Genomic DNA, 17,870 nt, shown 5'->3' on the forward strand with positions numbered 1-17,870 from the left:
ATGATTCTGCCACAGAAAAAGCTTTTGAGTGTATGTCATGCAGAAGGAGGGTGCAGAGGTCAACGATGACCCAGAGGACATCAGCTTCCTGACTAAAGGTGTGGAGGTGCTTAGTGGTTCGGGGAACATAGCAATTGCTTGTGCTCTGTTATTTGGCCTTATATACTGTTTTAAACCTGAGCTACCCACCACATCTCAAATGCACTTTTAAAGTCCTGCAGAAGATTCTTCTACATCTGAAAGAGCAGAGCTTGTTGTCCAAGGCACAATTCAAAAAAAAAAAAAAAAAAACTGTGGCTGGAGCAATTGTGAACGCTTGTTTCCAAAAAAATTTCACTAATGTTTTTTTTTTTTTTTTTCAAAGCACACATGCAGATTGTAATTATTCAGTGTATAAAACAGTGTTAAGCACGTCAGTCACGCCAGTCATGCACACATCTTGCTGGATTATCGGTACAGCAACCTGACTGTGAGGTCGAAGATTATATTAAGATTATAGGGGTCAGGAATCATCCTCCCCTCCAGTTGCTTTATGAGCAGTCTGTCACCAGACTGGCACAGAAAATTGTGTCTGACCCGACTCACGTTTTACACCATAAGTTCCAGCTCCTACCATCCTGCAGGAGACTCAGGGTCCCCAGAACCAGGCTGAACCGCTACAAAAACTCATTCCTGCCAACATCCATCAGACTGCTAAACAACCAACAGTACCTCTTAGTGCAAAAAGATACATGGTACAATAATTTCCTATCCGTGCAATATAATCTGTTTATATCTCTCTTGTATATAGGTGTGTATATGTATGCATGTATATACAGTTGAAACCAGAAGTTTACATACACCATATAAAAAAAGAACATAACCTTTTTTTTCCTCACCGTCTAACATTAAATCAGATTAAACTTTTCCTGTTTATGGTCAATTAGGATTACCAAAATTATTTCTATTTGCTAAATGCCAGAATAATAAGAAAATGATTTGGTTTAGACAATTTTTTATTACTTTCTTGAGTCAGAAGTTTACATACATTTCATTAGTATTTGGTAGCATTGCCTTTAAACTGTATGACTTGGGTCAAACGTTTTGGATATGCTTCCACAAGCTTCTCACAATAGTTTGCAGGAATTTTGGCGCATTCCTCCTGACAGAACTGGTGTAACTCAGCCAAGTTTGTAGGCCGCCTTGCTCGCACATGCCTTTTCAGCTCTGCCCATTGAGATTGAGATCAGGGCTTTGTGATGGCCACTCCAAAACATTGATTTTGTTATCCTTAAGCCACTTTGTAACCAGTTTGGCAGCATGCTTTGGGTCATTGTCCATTTGGAAAACCCATTTGCGCCCAAGCTTTAACTTCCTGGCTGATGTCTTGAGATGTTGCTTCAGTATTTGTGAAGTGCACCAGTCCCTCCTGCTGCAAAACAACCCCACAACATGATGCTGCCACCCCCATATTTCACAGTTGGGATGGTGTTCTCAGGCTTGCAAGCTTCCTCCTTTTTCCTCCAAATGTAACAATGGTCATTTTGGCCAAAAAGTTAAATTTTAGTTTCGTCAGACCACAGGACGTGTCTCCAAAAATTAAGGTCTTTGTCCCTGCGTGCATTTGCAAACTGTAATCTGGCTTTTTTTATGTTTCTTTTGGAGTAATGGCTTCTTCCTGGGAGAGTGGCCTTTCAGGTACAGGACTCGTTTTTTTATATAGTGTATGTAAACTTCTGGTTTCAACTGTACATATGTGTGTACGTATATACATGTGTGTATATATGTATATCTGTGTGTGTATATTTATATATTTTTAATATACTTTTGTTTATATACATATATATACATATTATTCTGTGAAGTATGTTGCTGCTGCACTTTCTTGTTTGGTTCTCTCTTTTCTGTTTACACCTGTAAACTACAGCTCGACCGAGTCCAGGAAAAATTTCTCCACAGGGACAATAGATATCTCTCAGCCTCAAGCTCGGTGAAGAGCTCAAGGTTGAGTGAGATCTGCGTGTTGAGCTGAGTTTTCAGCTCCTCCAGTTCTCTCCTGACCAGTCTCCAAGACGTTTTGCTGCCAGATGTTCATCTCCTCCTCCATCTTTTGACGAAGGGCGTCCTGCTCAGCCCTCAAGGTGTCGATCACATGCCGGCATTCTGTGTCAGCGTGAGACTCAATTTCCTCATCAAGCTCACACTGAAGGCCCTCAGCCTGCTGTCTGACACTGTTGTCAGTGCTTAGGCTGACCTCTTGGTGTGAAGCCCTGATTCTCTCCAGTTCTTCTAGAGAGCCTTGTTCTTCTTCTTCTCCACCTGGAGCTCAGCTGCAGATTTCTCCTTGTTGATTATGTGAGCCACCTGCACCTCCTCATAATCTACTTGGAGGTCTCGCTTCGTCTTCCTCTTGGCACTTTCTCTCGCCTGAGTGGCAATCGCCACTGTCCAGAGGTTCTGGACTGTTGTTTTCTAGCCTCTCCAGCTCTTTCTTTGTTTCTTTCTTCTGTTTCTGACACTCGCTTGCAGTCCTGCCCGGCTCTTTGGTAAGAGCCACTATCGCTCTCGCCTCTATTCTTTTCTCTCCTTTGTTCACAGTGTTGCCACATGTTGAGAGGTTTGAAATGATCCACCTAAAGACTTTGCTCAATACAGCAGGAGTCAAGAAACATCATCATTAAAAATGTAAACCAGCACAAAAGTGGCGCACACGTTGCAAACACGACTGTACAAACACTAATATTACAAAGCAACACATCCGGAATATCACAATACCTCCAGCTTTCAGTAAATTCGGTGCAAAAGAGGTGTGTGTGTGTCGCTGTCTGTCCAGAGAGCAGCACACTCTGCTCCAACTAGTTTGCAAAATGTAGATGTATTCAATGCATTTCATTGTGCATCAACCTCACGCTTGTGCATGCACTGTAGACAAAAAAGACTTGAAGTGTAAGGAAATGAACAAGGACACGTATTTGATCACCAAACTACAAATATGTTCGCATTGAATGAATTTATTGCGTTTCTGTTCATTAAATGATTCATTATTGTTGTACATGAATAAAAAAAATTCAATCATGTCCCTCCAATGAGATTGAGGTCTCCAACACAACTCTGATATCATTAGCTACTGAGCATGCTCCACGGCCACCAGATGCAGGAACGTTTCACAAGCGGGAGTGAGACGTTTTTTGTGCTCTGTGTAAAAACTCCTGCCTGAGCTGCGGTGCAGAAACATTAACCTGCAACCAGGTAAACGTTGGCTCTGCCATGACAGAGCAAGTTCTGCAAGGACAGCCCTTGGTTGCAGACTTCAAAAGCAGATGACCAGATTTGGGGTTAGGGTTAGAAGGGTTAGAAGATTTGCTACATTAGGGCCCCCAAAGTAAAGATGTGTTCCTGCTGAAATTGAGTGTTTTTTCCATGGATGTATTATAATTTGAAGACATCTCAGACTCGATATGACAGGCACAAGTCTACACAGTCAGACTTAGCTTATTTTCAGTCGGTCTAAACTTTCCTTTGCCCACGTCCGGTTCATTTAGGTTTAACTATGCTTTGAGATCGATGCTAACATTGCCACGCTTTAACACATGTGGTTACTGTTAGCATTCGGATGCATGTCAACACAGTATGCCTAAAAGTATAACGTAAAAGTACAAATACAAATGAGGAGTTCAATTTCTGCTGGAAGCTTTTTCAATTGTTGTGCTCTTCAAAATAGTCACAGAAAAGGTGTCGGACCTCCTCAGCGTGACTTTGGTCCATGCCGGTTGAGACGAGCTGCTTGTGGCCGGGCTGAGGGCTCTCTGCCTCGGCCACCTCCCCCTGCCACTCCGCCTTGAAGGTGTCCCCGTGGGACTCGCACATGTTGTGCAGAATGCAGCAGGCTAGAATCATGGTGGGCACCACGTCCAGTCCGCAGTCGTTCCTCTTGCTCAGGCACTGCCAGCGTGCCCTCAGCCTCAGCAGCGCCTCCTCGGGCACGCGCAGCGCTCTGTTGAGCCGCCGGTTAAAGAGCCGCTGTGGCTCTGTCAGCGTGTGGCTGGCCCTCCTGCCCTTCTCCTCGGGATAGGCTTTCATTAGCCAGCTCTGGAGAGGGTAGCAGGCCTCCCCAAGCAGCACATATCTAGACACAACAGATGGTTTTCAGGAAGTTATACTTGACATCCTACCAGCACTGCAACATATTTATTTATTATTTACACACCATTCCAACTTCTCAGGTATCAGGGTTTACATGTAATGCATATACAGTAGATGCATATGAATGGTTCCTGACTCAACTGTCATGCAGTTTGCTTTAACTTCACCTGAGTGGTTTTCCCATGAAGACAGGTGGCGGGGCAGGCGACAGTCCGCCCTCTGCAGCTGTGGCCCAGAGCGATGAGTTCTGTAAGATGTCACCTGGGTCTGTCCCGCCTGGGAAACTGGCACATACATCCCAGAACTGCCCCCGGCCACTAACGGCCACCTGAAGCACAGAAGAGACAGAAAGAGGTAAGAAATCAAAATCTGCTGCAGCTGGCGAGCATGTGTTTGCAGCAGCGCCTCTACCTGAGACAGCACAGAGAGCCAGCCGGCAGGGTTGGCGTAGTCGGACACGTTGTTCGACGGGGTGATGATAGCTGTGTGCAGCGTTGATATGGCAGCCACACAGTGAGGGAAGCCATAATATGACAGGAAGAGCTGGGCTGAATCCTCCAGCTCCTGCTCGTTGGGGGAGCGCAGGTAGATGGAGCTGAGGAGCGCCACGATGGCGTGGCACATGTCTCTAACACACCTGCACACGGTGGACTTCCCCACGCCAAACAGGGTGCTGATGGTGCGGTATTCGATGTTGGAGGCCAGGCGCCACAGAGCCACTGCGACGCGTTTCTCCACCGGCAGCGCCAGGCGGAAGCTGGTGTCCTGACGAGCCAGACGGGGCCTCAACTTGTCACAGAGGTAGAAGAACGTCTCCCGGCTCATGCGGAACTTGTCCAGCCAATCACACGGCTGGAATTCTGTCATCACCACCCGCTCCCACCAATCGGTGCTCGGAGTGGTGGTCCAGGGGCGTGTGCGGATGCGGACGTTGGAGCGCATCCCTCCTGCTATCATCATCTGGGGAGAAGATGATCAAAGATAAGACTTCCTTTAAATTACATAACTGAGTCTGTGGCTCTACTGAGACTGTGACTCATTTATTTTCAAACTGTCTTGTGCGTCAGAGGTTTTTTTTTTTTGGAAAGATCTCTCTGCTATTTCATTCTACAGAATTCATTGTACTTTTTCTCTTAAAGGTGAGGTGAGTCACTCCAAAGCCAAATTGTTGATATTTCCATCTCTCCTTCTTCACAATGCATTCCCATTGGTGTGCCAGATTCTCCGTCCCTCTCGCTCTCCCGTCCCCTTGTCCTGCGCACAAGCATGAATGCCACCTGCTGCTAACTGAATTTCAAAATCAGCAAATATCAGAATTCTTTCTCCAGAATGACTCACTGCACCTGTAAATGGGAAAATGTTTTGTTTGGTTTCTTTGACTACAGCAAGAAATACAAATTCTACCTGATCAAGTTGATTCTATTTAAAGTCAAATCTTATACCAATAAATGTAAATACACTAACAATTAACTATTGACTGTTTAACTGCAGCTTTTCTCATATTTTATGCTCAGGCCTGAAACAATTAGTCAACTAGTCCATGAGTCAATTGACAGAAAATTAATCTGCCAAATTTTTGATAATCTATTATTAATTTCAGTCAGTAAATTATTGAGAAAAAGCCAGACAATCTGTGATTTCGGGCTGTCAATTCTTATTTTTCTCCTTATTCATATGATTGCAATTTTTTTGGATTGTTGGTCAGACAAAACAAGTCAGCTGAAGACATCACATAGGGCTCTGACAAAGTGTGATGGCTATTTTTTTTTGGTTTTTTTTTTTTACTATTTTCTAAATTGATCAATTACTGAAAAAATAACAATTACAATCCACAAATATAGTGTTTAGATCCCAGGATACACATCCCAGGAAGTGTCCAAAGATAATTAAAAATGAGTCACAACTGAGTACAATTACTCTTGACTTGACTTGATTTTACTTACTCCAATACAATTCACAGTGAAATTGTGCTTTTTACTTAACTACATTTATTTGATACCTTCAGCTACTAGTTGCATATTCACATCAGTAATACAACAAATACATATTGGTGTATTATTATGGATAAAGATAAGACTCCATTTATCCCTTTGTGAAATTCAGACATTACCCAGCAGTATATGTTATAAAAAATAAGCCCCTTCATTACCAGCTGTTACATTTAAGTGATGTACATGTTAATGCATCAACAACTATAATTCAGTATTTTAATTTAGATTGAAATGACTTTAGACTGAAATGGGCCATTCTGCATAAGGAGTACTTAAACTACTTTTACTTGTGTACAAATTGGAAGCAGAACTTCTCCTTGTGAGAAATTTTTTTTTTTCTTTCTGTGGTATTGCTACTTTTACTGCAGTAAAGAGTTATTCTTCCTCTACTGCTAAAAGCAGAGTACAGCCAGTGTGGCATGTTTAATGCAACATGTAACATTGTGAGGCGGAGAGGCAGGGACTGACCATGAGCATCCTCCTCTGCCTCTGGAAGAAGTACTGCCGGTGTCTGATGCGTCTTTGGATCTCATTGCGCCTCTGAATGTTGGCGTTGTTGATGTCTCTCCTGCGCTTCAGCAGCATGTAGGTCATGAGGAACATGAAGGATCGCAGCTGCTCCTCTTCCTCCATCTTGACGAGTTCAACCGGGAGGCAGCACGCCAGACATCAGGGATTAGGATCAGGAACGCGATGTAAACAAAGGCGCTCAGGTGTCGCTGTGGATCCCGTCATTTCAACATACGCTGTGAACTAGTTTAGTGTACTTCCGCTTTCTCTCACTTAGTGCCTGAGCAGAGTGGTGCTGCCATCTAGTGGCTGAAACTGAGAGCGCTGCATCCTGACGGGTTACATTTTCACTAGTGGAAAGCAACAGCCTACAATTACTTAAGTGCTGTATTTAAGCACATTTTGAGGCACTTTTACGTTGATTGATTGATTAATCTTATTAAAATGTTTTCATGTTTCAGTTCTTTTACATCATGTACATGTTTGGGGCCTTGCTCATTTTCTCATTCTAGGCTCTTTAGGAGCTGTACTTCTCTCAGTCTCTTTTAGCTTGATCTTCATGATGACTCACTCATGCATACGTGAGTCCAGGGTAAAGAGAACAAAATTAAAAGCCCTTTTATTCTTTATTATCCATTCATCTTTGTTTCTCAAACTCCATCTGCGGGCTTCTTTCTTTTGCTCTGACTGATCAGGGTTTCTATCTTTGCACTCTCTTTCGATTTGAGATAAATAAGTGAACATCAACGTGCAGCACTCTTCTCCTCTAATCCTTGTTTATTCCTCAAATGTATTCTGCTACAGTGCCTTCATCAGGTCGGCATATGAGAGTGGCTCCTGTAAAACTGGGTAACAAATGGTTACCAGGACATTAGAAAGGCTTAAATATGATGCAATGCAATTCAACCTCATCACAAACTACAGCCTCCAAAATGTGTGAGTTTAATCAGCATCCATCTCAACAAAACATGAAAGCGATGAGGTAAAAAAAAAAAAAGCAGGATTTATTACAGAGTTGCTGCAGTGGATTGCATTATATCCAGATCAGTACAGAGTGTTACTTTCTAATCTGAGCAATTCACGGCAAAGGCAAAACAACAATGAAAGCTGTCAGGATGTGCACAGATCTGCAGGAATGCATTTAGTCTATGAAAGGGACTCGCTGTCCTTCACACAGCGCTGCTTGCTTAGTCACAGCAGATGTCGATTTCTCGTCTCTTCCACTTCAATGAGTACAATAACAGACATCAAGCAGTATGTTTCACAGTTAGTGTTAATCTTCCAAACAATGGAATTACTGGGTTTAGTGCATCTGTGATGTGATATGTTCTGCTTTTTTATTTGTTGTTATTTGGGTGTTCAGTAGCTATTGTTGCAATTTAGGCAACAGTATGTTAGAGGTTAGAGAGGGTATGGCACACAGAGGGATATCATTTATTCTAGGATATACTTTAGGTAGCTGTACATTCATAAATTATACAAGAGAAAATATTCTAGGACACAACTTTCACTCGAGTGATGAAGAGCTCTGCTGCTGCGTTCTCAAATTCCTTTGCGTCCATATCACCACCCGGGCCCCGTGTCTGTGCCCCGGCTACGGCCTGAGCCACCTTGTATGGAGAGATCTTGGCACTGGCCTCCAGGTAGCGTATAGCCTTGATGTTAGCCTCCAGACAGGAATTAGCTTTAGTATTAGCATTAGCACAGCGGTTTGGGTCACAGCCTTGAGAGGTCTCCAGGGCCTCCTTTAAGGTCCCAAGCACGGCCAGGCACAGTGCCCGAGAGGCAGGCCCTTCGTCCGGGCAGCACACTTCAGCGTAAAGCCTCTGAGCCTGCCGGATGTAGTCTGAGAAAACCGCACATGTGAGTACGCCATGGCGGAAGACGTCATAAGGGACGGCCTCGTGGTCTTGGCAGTGGAGGCGTCGGAGGAGCGGGGCGGAGGTGGAGGCAGGGACTCCACCTTCACTGCACAGGCACTGAAGAGTCTGTGTGTAGAGGCCTCCTCTCACTCCTCCTCCTCCTGTTTGGCTGTCAGCGCAGGAGCCATCAGGGCCCTCAGGGACCTCACCCGGACGTCTGCGGGGTCCGGTGAGGTTCAGGAGGTCGTAGGCCACACGGACGTTGTTGCTGAAGGCAGATCTGAGTTCAGTGAGATAAAAGAAAGATTTTAGTCTCTAACTGTCAAGAGGAAATCTTTAATTATATGTCAATGTTGCCTTTTTTAAAGGGTCTAGAAGGTGGAACTAATGGCTTTATTGCTCATAAGTGAATTGTTTACACGTGTTTAGATCTGTTATAAGCCATCAATAAGATCAAATTTGGGGTTGCCAGGTTGTGCAAAATCTCTCTGGCTGCTGAGTCACCAACAATAAGGTCAAATCATTAATACAGTGTCAAGAGTTTCACTTTCTGTCAGAAATCAGAAGTCAAACTGTCGCCCTGATGAATTAAAGGAATAAAAAAGGCAAACGCAAACATGCATTACATCTCATGCCAACCTTTGTGTTCAACATAGTATACGCTAAACACATTAACCAAAACGTGGGAATGCACTGATATGATTGAATCGATACATATTTCTCTCTACAGCCACAGAGGGATCCGTAATATTACTATGGTTTTCACAATGAGAGTAAAGGAAGGCTACACCTTTAAACAGAGCTTTAAACAGAACGCCTGCATTAATAAGTTAAGTCAGTCTGGAGTCTACCAGACACCCAGGGGCGCCATTTTTAACAATAAAAGTCTCAGTTAGCGCAGTGAGAGAATATTTGAGAGCTCGATTATAGCTTCTATTAGGATGATATTGAGAAATGAACCCAGACCTCTGGGAATGGTGCGCCAGCCGCAGGTGCCACAGCGCCCGGTTGAGATACTGCTGCTCCTGCGCGCCTGCGCTCAGCGGGCTGTTGCTCAGCTGATCCCCATCACCGCATCCAGCTGTGCCGGTCTCTGTCACGGAGGCGAGGTGGCAAAAGTGGTCGGCCAGGAACCCGATGGGATCATCCGACCTGGCCTCGACCATCTTTAGGATGGCTCCGCGGAGCAGCTCGCCCACCCCGGCCTGCGTCAGGAAGTCTCTGTCGCTGTCCGACTTGGTGGCTTTGCTCTCGAGCATCCCTGGAGGAGTCGCCCCGGACCGGCGCTTCTCCTTGTCCGCCATTGCTGCTGACGTCTCGTGTCGCAGCAACAGCAGCGGAAGTGATTGAACGCTAACGGTCGGCAGACAGGAAACGAAGCAATTTATACCCGTCGATTTATACTGGTGATCTGTAACTCCAGAAAATTATCCGGTGATTTACGGTTGTCAAGCCCCCAAACTCAACACTTGTCTACTAAACCTTATAACCGCCATCACTCCCCTCGAGCTGGTTGCTGGGGACGCTGTCTGACGCGCGTGCGTAAATCCCAGCCCAAAAACAATATGGCGGGGTCCCCTGGGAAAAAACGACCTGCTGCGGGACAAAAAGTTCCTTTTCCTCCCACTCCACACATCACTAAATTAACACCTGGCCCCGATTTGTTATGTAGTAAAACACATTTTTATCAAAATTATAGAATAACGTTGTTTGGCTCACTCGACCGTTCTTTTTTTTTTTTTCAAAAGATAAAATAAATCTATAACCTAAACTATATATCTCACAGACCTTGACTTTTATACCACCAGCAATGGTGTGCATTAGAGCTGAGCCAGATTTTACAATACCTGGAATTCAGTACAGACACAGTATATTTATGTCTGAACACAATCAGAACATTGTCCAAATGCAACGACATCAAAATCTCATTTTATTTCATTTAAGCCAGGAACTGTAAAAGAACAGATAGATGTGAACAAGTCAGCAGACATTCAGCGCCATCTTGATAATCTGTGCTGAGGAGACACATTTTAGTCAAAACAAAACACGTACTGAGGTTTAACATCCAGCCATAGTGTTCAGTGTGTGCTTGCACACAAAGGAGATACTCACTTGACTAATATCAATCATAGATTAAAAGACACTGGTTTTGCATGTGCTTGTTTCACATTGCCGTCTTTCTTATATGGTGTATCATATAGTTTCTTTTGCAACAATGGCTATTACCCATTTACACAAATAAAGCATAATTGAACTTGAGAGACAGCTCAATATGAGGAAAGGTGAATTAAAAAGACAAACACAACAATTCATACCTCAGATATTTGAAGTTCTAACAATACTAAAACATTTACTGTATATAAATAGCCTGTGTTGCTCTTTAACAAAATAGTCAAAACTACCTCCATGTTTTGTCATAGGCTGTAGTTTCACACAGAAACACCGACAAAAAGGCAGCGACACACAATCACACAAAATACAGTAAGTTCAGGAGATGCCCCTCATTCACTTCGCTAATGTACAGTATATTCAAACAATTACAGCAATTTATCAATTTCATTTTCATAGCTGCAACATCAGTGTCACATATGCTTGTTTAACACATGAAACGATTTCTGAGGACTATACTGTACAACTGTATTTTACAATTGCATGACACATGGAAAACGACTTAAATAAAGATCCAACCACCGCAAAGAAAACTAAAATGCAGCATTTACTTTTTAAAATATTCAATAAATGGTTAATCCTGAACAACAATAAAATACTGTGAATTATACTTTCACAAAATAGCCTGCCTTCAACAATATTATGCAGTGTGGACACTCAGATTATCATCTTCATATAGGCCTCTGTTGACTCAGTAGCTATAGCAGACATAACTGCATGTATGATAGCAATGTTGCAGCACTACACCATCCTTTAATAGGCCAAGACTTGCTAAAAATACCCATGATTGTACATACATTACATAAATTTCAAGTTGACTCTGCAAACCAGTGTTGCTTAAATTTTTGTTTCACAATGACAGCTTGATCAATAAGGGCCTTTGGTCTTTTTAAACAAGGTGTCAAACTTATATTTCAGGTCTATCTTGGCCTGTAGTGTTGTTTTTGCGGTCATAATGCATGTTCTGCATCATTGGCATGCGCACAGAAGCCATTTGTTAGGGGTATATGGTTCCCATTGGTAAGGGCAACTTTTTTCAAAGCAGCCCCGTTGCGACTGATGTGGGTCGTATGTGGAGGCAGGAAGTCTTTCTGCAGCTTGTGCTCCAGCAGCATGTGGTTCTGAGGAGGAAGGCCGAGGCATGCCCTAAAAAAAAACAAGGACGGAGACTGCTGTCAACTTCTGTCACTAAATGAAACACAAGAAGTGTATCGTTGTGTTTAAGAGTCCTTAAAAGCATCATGTTCTGTTGAATGTACAATGCAACCTTTGGGGACACTGTCTGGTAATGCAATCAAGGTAAAGAAACCAGTCTTGTTCAAACCTCATGATGTTTTCTATGCAGGCTCTCTGGCGGAAGAAGGCGTTCACGATCGGAGTCCCTGATGGGACCAGGGGGGCCTTGCAGAGGAACGAGAGCAGCGCTAAGACACTGTGGAAGGACTGGAAGTCTTCCTCCCCCTGGGGGCGGACAGTCACGCGCTGGCAAAGCTCTGTCAGGATCACCAGGTCCAGGATGATTGGGCTGGCTAGTAGAGAGTCCTGTTGCAAAGACAGAAAGAGGGGGTCAGTATAACTGTATAACAGAAGGAGAAGCGAGTGGTTTAAGACATTTATGAATACATAGAAGTCATAGAATACTTTAGTTCCTTGCACATACAAGAATTGTAGCTACCCTCTTAGCAGGGTCTTTTTTTAATACGACCACCTGCAGTCACCAAACCAGACATTTCCAAATTCTACAGAGAAGGGCTTTAATGTTAGCTACACTGACGCATAAGTGTTTGACTGTTGTTGGATTCTTGTGCAACTTTAGTTGATTTAAAATGCAAATCTGCATTTATTTGCTGGGAAATTACATCTGAAATGCTCTTTTTTTCCTTCTTCTAAAAACCATTATGTGTAGCAGTTTGTGTGATTGCAGACATAATCTTTTAAAATTACTTATATACAGTGTGTATGTATGTATGTATGTATGTATGTATGTATGTATGTATGTATGTGTGTGTATATATATATATATATATATGGGATGGGAAATGTGAAAATGTGAGCTGTACACACACACACACATATATATATATATATATATTTGGGACAATGTGAAAATGTAAGCTGTTGTTTTCACATCAATGCAAAATCAACACATAGTAGCTTTAGGTCTAGTTGATAAATAACACTAATCGATTGGACGTTGTAATTACATCATCCATATCAATTTTGTTTGCCAGGCAGATTAAGTATGTAAACATAAGCAGAATCAGTGTCATTTTGTGTGTATGAATGGTGGTGGGTGGGCTAAAGCAATGCCAGTAAAACATGAAATAACTATGTCAATGACCTGAAGATGTCTCTTTAAATTAGCCCCAAGACTTGTTAAAAGGGATTAACAGTAAGCTCTGGCACTCCTGAGCCTCCTCCTCCACAACTACAGTCAGATACAGAAGAACAGCTCTGAATGCTGTGTTCAGCCAGCAATTAGCACACTTGAGATTGTTCTAATATGCTAGATTTGCCTTTTTCAGTTGCATGTTCCGCAGAAACACTGACCTCACAGGTGTTGTGTAGTGCGATAGTATTGGTCCCTCCCATCATTATCTCAGAAGTGTACTCGTCCATGGCACGCTTGCTGTCTCCCACATAGGGGACATACTTAATCACCACCTGAAATAACACACAGAGACAGTTAATAAGTCTGATGTTTTCTGGAAATATCCACATGGAGATCATTATCTTTCTGAATCTGAGTCACTCACACAGTGGTCGGGTTTTTCTCCGGGCTGGTATAAAATTGGGTTTGACTGGACCATGTCATCCACCACGTTGCTCTTGGAGATCTCTTTGGAGCGGAACTGCTGTGGAGCCGACAGGTTCTTCCCGTCGTTGTTGCCGAGGTGATTGTAGCTGACAATGGAGGTCGGCTGTCGAGGGGGAGAGGAGCTTATTAAAATCTTTGTTCAGGAAATACATGGCACTGTAAGTTTGTACCTGCCACTTTGATTTGATTTCACTTCATTATCAGAACATTCTATTGAAACTCACCACAATTCGCACACTTTTTCACATACAAAACAAAACACAACATTTCACCAAACCACTACAACGTAATACAGTGTTCCATCACGACTAAGTGGCTGCAGTGCGTTAATTTAATCACTCCCTTTAACGTTCAGTGCTTAGTCCACACAGGAACACCATGGCCTACTTAGAACCTGACAAACGCTGATTTAACAGTTTGACAGAATGAGGAGTTCCACAGTGGCTGTCATGTTATTTTCATATTATCTGCTCAGACAATTACATTGTTGCCTTTCCTGAGGCTTCTTCCTTTTCCCCATTTTTCACTTAAATGAGCCAAGTCTTAAGGTTGCATCTATGCTATTATGTTTTCATTTCAAAATGCATAACTTTTGCTACATTTCGGTCTCGTGTCCTCTTAAACTGAGACATTTGGAAACAATGACACAGACACCCATGCTAAATTCCTGACTGGGTCTTATCAGTCATGATGTGTCCTTCCCTGATTTGTCACACTCCTGTCACGTGACCCTTTTCCAGAAGAGATGAAACGACATCAGTGCATAACCATGAGCCTAAATTCTGTGTTGTATCATGCTTCTACTGCCTACATGAGCAGGAGGCAAATGCTAAACACCAGCATATGCATACCCAGTTTACGTAAATGGTCATGTGACATGTGTTTTCAGAGAGGTAGAGTGCTAAAACCTGAGGTTAGAGGGTGTTGTATGATGTACAGATTGTAAAAGCCTCTGAAGTTAGAAGTCACTTTAATCTTAGATAGGAAACATCTAACAGCAAATCATTAACACCTCTGTGTTAAGTTTTCCTAGCTTTTCCTGTATATTATAACCATATTAGTAGTCAGTCAGTCTTCCGTCTATCCTTGCATCCTTTTTCTCACCTTGATACCTGCGCTGACCAGAAAGTCCACCAGCACAGACTTGATCTTGGTCTGACCGGATTTGAAGTCATCTCCTCCAATGAAGACCCCTTTCTGCATGGCCAGCTCTACAGCTCCTGGTACAAAAGTGTTCTGCGGGGAGCCGTTGATATAGGCGCAACCCTCCAGTATGCTGGCTACTGCAAACAGAGTGGAGGGAGAAACCTCTTCTCCAGCCTAATGGATGCAGGGAAAAACAGAGTATCATCATATTACACTGACGAAGAAAGCTTGACTCACAAGGCTGCATTTCCCCTGAGACTCTCTTCACATCTTCTCTGTAGCACAACTCTATTGTCGACCTTATTCATATCTAAAATTGAGCTATTTGCTGAAGATCATAAGTCTCTGAAATAGTCTATTATCGTTGCTGACTGCAGTACAAGCACGCTGAAAGCAGGAGATAAAATAAAAACTCACCCGTGAGGGGCAAATCATAATTTTCTTCCCCTGATCTGATATAAAAAGAAATAGCTGCTCATTATGGCATTTCATCCACAAATCCACAGTGAAGTGTTAGGAGAGCTAATCTTTTCATCCTCTCAGCTTTATTAATCACTAAATGTGATGGAGGATTACGGTTTGGTCCTCGGTATTTAATCGGGGAAAATTAAAGTCGACTGGGTGATTCATGACCACCGGACACCAACACAATTCAGGTTGGTTTCGACGACACTTAAAGCCTTTCATGCTGGATCTCTACTGACAGTTTGCACCCTTGGATCTAGCACTTTAAAGTTTTATGACTGTGGAAGTTTTCAAACTAAACTTTGTTCACGGCTCCTGCTTTCACCTGGATTGCAGCTAGCAGGTTCTTCGCGCTGTCGTTGACCCCCGGAATGATATCACAGAAGCGCTCAGTATTGGCGGTCCACAGAACGATGACTTTGTCCACACCACTCGACTGACTGAAGTCCCTTATATCAGCTCTGATCTGCTCCACCTGGAAGACCATTAAATCTTTTGGTTAGATTAAAAATGAAATATGAAACACCCAGATCTAAAGCGGAATACATGAATGGAGAAGAGACTTCAGTGCTAATAAATCTGCTGGTGAGAAGACCAAGCATCACCTGCTCTGCCATGGTCCCTGTGAGGACGTTGTCCGCCCGACTCTCTTGGTTTGCAGCGATGAATTCTGGGACATAGATGGACGGTCTGGGTTTCAAGCGGCTCATGTACGGTCGCAGCTGCTCTTGTAATGACCAGTCAAGCACCTGAGCTCTCTCCATCGCATTGCCAAGATCCATGGAGGAGATATCCCAGCCTGAAAACACATTAAGTTTAAAAAAAACGTGTGGGATTCCTGAGATATCTCTCATTTTCCAGGACTAAAAGAGCAGAGGCTGAGCTTTTTGAGTCATCACTTTCGCTATAAATAGGTTGCCTGTTAAAAGTCTTCCCTTAGGCAATCTCTGACTGTCTCCACCTCATGGATGGCCTCTGAAGCTGCCCTGGGGTCAGATTTTCCGGCTGTTATGTCACTCGCCCTCTCACATACATGCACTACTCCTTCTCTGTGTCAGAGGTTAGACCTTGAGCAGACTATCTGAAATTGTTCGTACCGTCAAAGACAATATCATTAGGGTGCACCATGGGAAGGAGGTCACGGAAGGGCACGTTGACCTCGCCCTCGAGCCCTGATCCCAGACAAACGGTAGATGCCTGCAGGAGGGAGCCGAAGTAGTTCGCTTTCTGTGGGAATGTGGGAGAGAAAGGAGAGGAAACACTGTGATTTCATTCCCTATAAGGATGATATTAGGAGTAGTTTTAAGGTTTATTACATTGCATTAAATCCTGCGATGAAATGGCCAAAATGGAACCAGCTCGTAGAGGTAAAAATGTAAGCCCATATAAGGGGAAATCCCCAAGACCAGAGTCAGTTAAGCCCTTAACACTCTACTGAACATGTCAGCATAACCAGCTTATAATGAGTCTCTACTGCTGTATCAGGGGACATACAGTGGGCTATCTTTATTAAATAGGACAAGAAGTTTCTATTAGCGCCCTCGTGGTAGCCTCGTGGTAGGTTTTCACATCAAATTATGGTCTGGTTATAGAGAGTTCATTTGCCATACAGAACTTTATTGGCACTTTACTGAAAGAATCATTGTGGTGTTTGCATGTTTTAGCTGCTTAACTACATTTTCCAAGCTGATCAGTAAAGTTTTGCTTTTTCCTCCCTCCAGGCATCCGGTGGTTTGCATTCATTTCATTACAGTGTAAATCAATTTGCAAAAAGTTGCTTGAGATAGTTAATCCCCAGAATGAACATCGCCAGCGAAATAATAAGAGTTGGACTAATTATTGTCCAACCATCTGGAATAAACTCCCTGCCCACTGCAATGAATGTAAACCAGCAGCTGATGCACTGTCTGTTTGTCACTCCACTCACCTGCACTCCGGTCTTGGTTCTCCAGGTGAGACCCAGCTTGTTAGCCAGCACAGCTGCTGTGACCGTGGTCCCGTTGTTTCCCCCCCAGCCCACCAGCATCACGCCCAGCCGGGGCACACGCCTCTCAGTGCGGAATGTCATCTCGGTGGTGCGGGGGTTCACCTGTTTCCCATGTGGAGCAAAGTTACCGTACAGGAGACGCATAGCTTACAGTTGCACGTGGACACACCACAACGAGAAAAGTCCTCTTACCGTGATACTGTTGCCCTCCCTGTGCACAGATGCGGTCTGGTAGGAGTACTGGGCAGTAATGTGTGTATCTGTGTACCTCACATTAGGGCTGTTGACGTGAATGTTCACAGACATGGCCGCAGTCTGCAAAGAGATGGGAGAGACACAAAAGAGGATTTGTTTCTACGAGTGTGGAAACGGCGTGATGAGTAATGCTGCATTTCCTCAACACGTCACAACTACCTCACGCTACCGACTAGCCCTGTCGAAACACGGAGAGATAAGTTATCTCCGGTGCTTCACCCCTCCCCAACTGACCAAACTGTAAAATTATTCCTAGCAGTTCCCGCTAGACCATCTTGAGCCATTTCTCTCAGTTATAAAAGGAGAAACAGGGGTGCTAATAAATGAATGACGAGCGCGTTAGAAGCAAGATGAAACCCGGAAACTCCCTCACCTTTTTTCCACTTGAAGAGTAAAGATGTTTGTGAGTAACTCAACGCTTAGATGAAGCCGGTCGCGGACAGTCCTTCGCCTGCGTGAGTGGAAGTTTCCAGTCCTTAACGCCCGAAAGTGCCGGGTAATGTCTATCCGTCCCCTGCGACGACGCAATTGATTATCCTCCCTCG

At 43.6% G+C, this 17,870-nt stretch overlaps 3 protein-coding genes across 3 annotated transcripts; all 3 read right to left on the bottom strand.

The window, feature by feature from the left end:
• Window positions 1-3,002: 3,002 nt before the first annotated feature.
• LOC121618858 (protein ALP1-like) lies at window positions 3,003-6,848 on the bottom strand. Its single transcript, XM_041954488.1, has 4 exons — window positions 6,582-6,848; window positions 4,534-5,082; window positions 4,290-4,450; window positions 3,003-4,105 (listed from the first exon to the last, which is right to left on the bottom strand). Exons 1-4 carry the CDS (start codon window positions 6,744-6,746, stop codon window positions 3,676-3,678), a joined length of 1,305 nt encoding a protein of 434 aa, XP_041810422.1. The 5' UTR covers window positions 6,747-6,848; the 3' UTR covers window positions 3,003-3,675.
• A 778-nt stretch (window positions 6,849-7,626) lies between these two features.
• Window positions 7,627-9,898, bottom strand: tpgs1 (tubulin polyglutamylase complex subunit 1). The gene is made up of 2 exons (XM_041954448.1): window positions 9,452-9,898; window positions 7,627-8,765 (listed from the first exon to the last, which is right to left on the bottom strand). Exons 1-2 carry the CDS (start codon window positions 9,787-9,789, stop codon window positions 8,117-8,119), a joined length of 987 nt encoding a protein of 328 aa, XP_041810382.1. The 5' UTR covers window positions 9,790-9,898; the 3' UTR covers window positions 7,627-8,116.
• Window positions 9,899-10,386: 488 nt separating this feature from the next.
• On the bottom strand, window positions 10,387-17,870 carry LOC121618460 (inositol-3-phosphate synthase 1-B-like). Its single transcript, XM_041953976.1, has 11 exons — window positions 17,699-17,870; window positions 17,263-17,385; window positions 17,011-17,172; window positions 16,181-16,310; window positions 15,689-15,882; window positions 15,409-15,558; window positions 14,577-14,792; window positions 13,411-13,575; window positions 13,205-13,318; window positions 11,979-12,196; window positions 10,387-11,800 (listed from the first exon to the last, which is right to left on the bottom strand). The coding sequence occupies exons 2-11, from the start codon at window positions 17,374-17,376 to the stop codon at window positions 11,605-11,607; spliced, it is 1,659 nt and encodes a 552-aa protein (XP_041809910.1). The 5' UTR covers window positions 17,377-17,385; window positions 17,699-17,870; the 3' UTR covers window positions 10,387-11,604.

The sequence above is a fragment of the Chelmon rostratus genome, chromosome 15 (assembly GCF_017976325.1).
Source record: "Chelmon rostratus isolate fCheRos1 chromosome 15, fCheRos1.pri, whole genome shotgun sequence".
Lineage (NCBI taxonomy): Eukaryota > Metazoa > Chordata > Actinopteri > Chaetodontiformes > Chaetodontidae > Chelmon > Chelmon rostratus.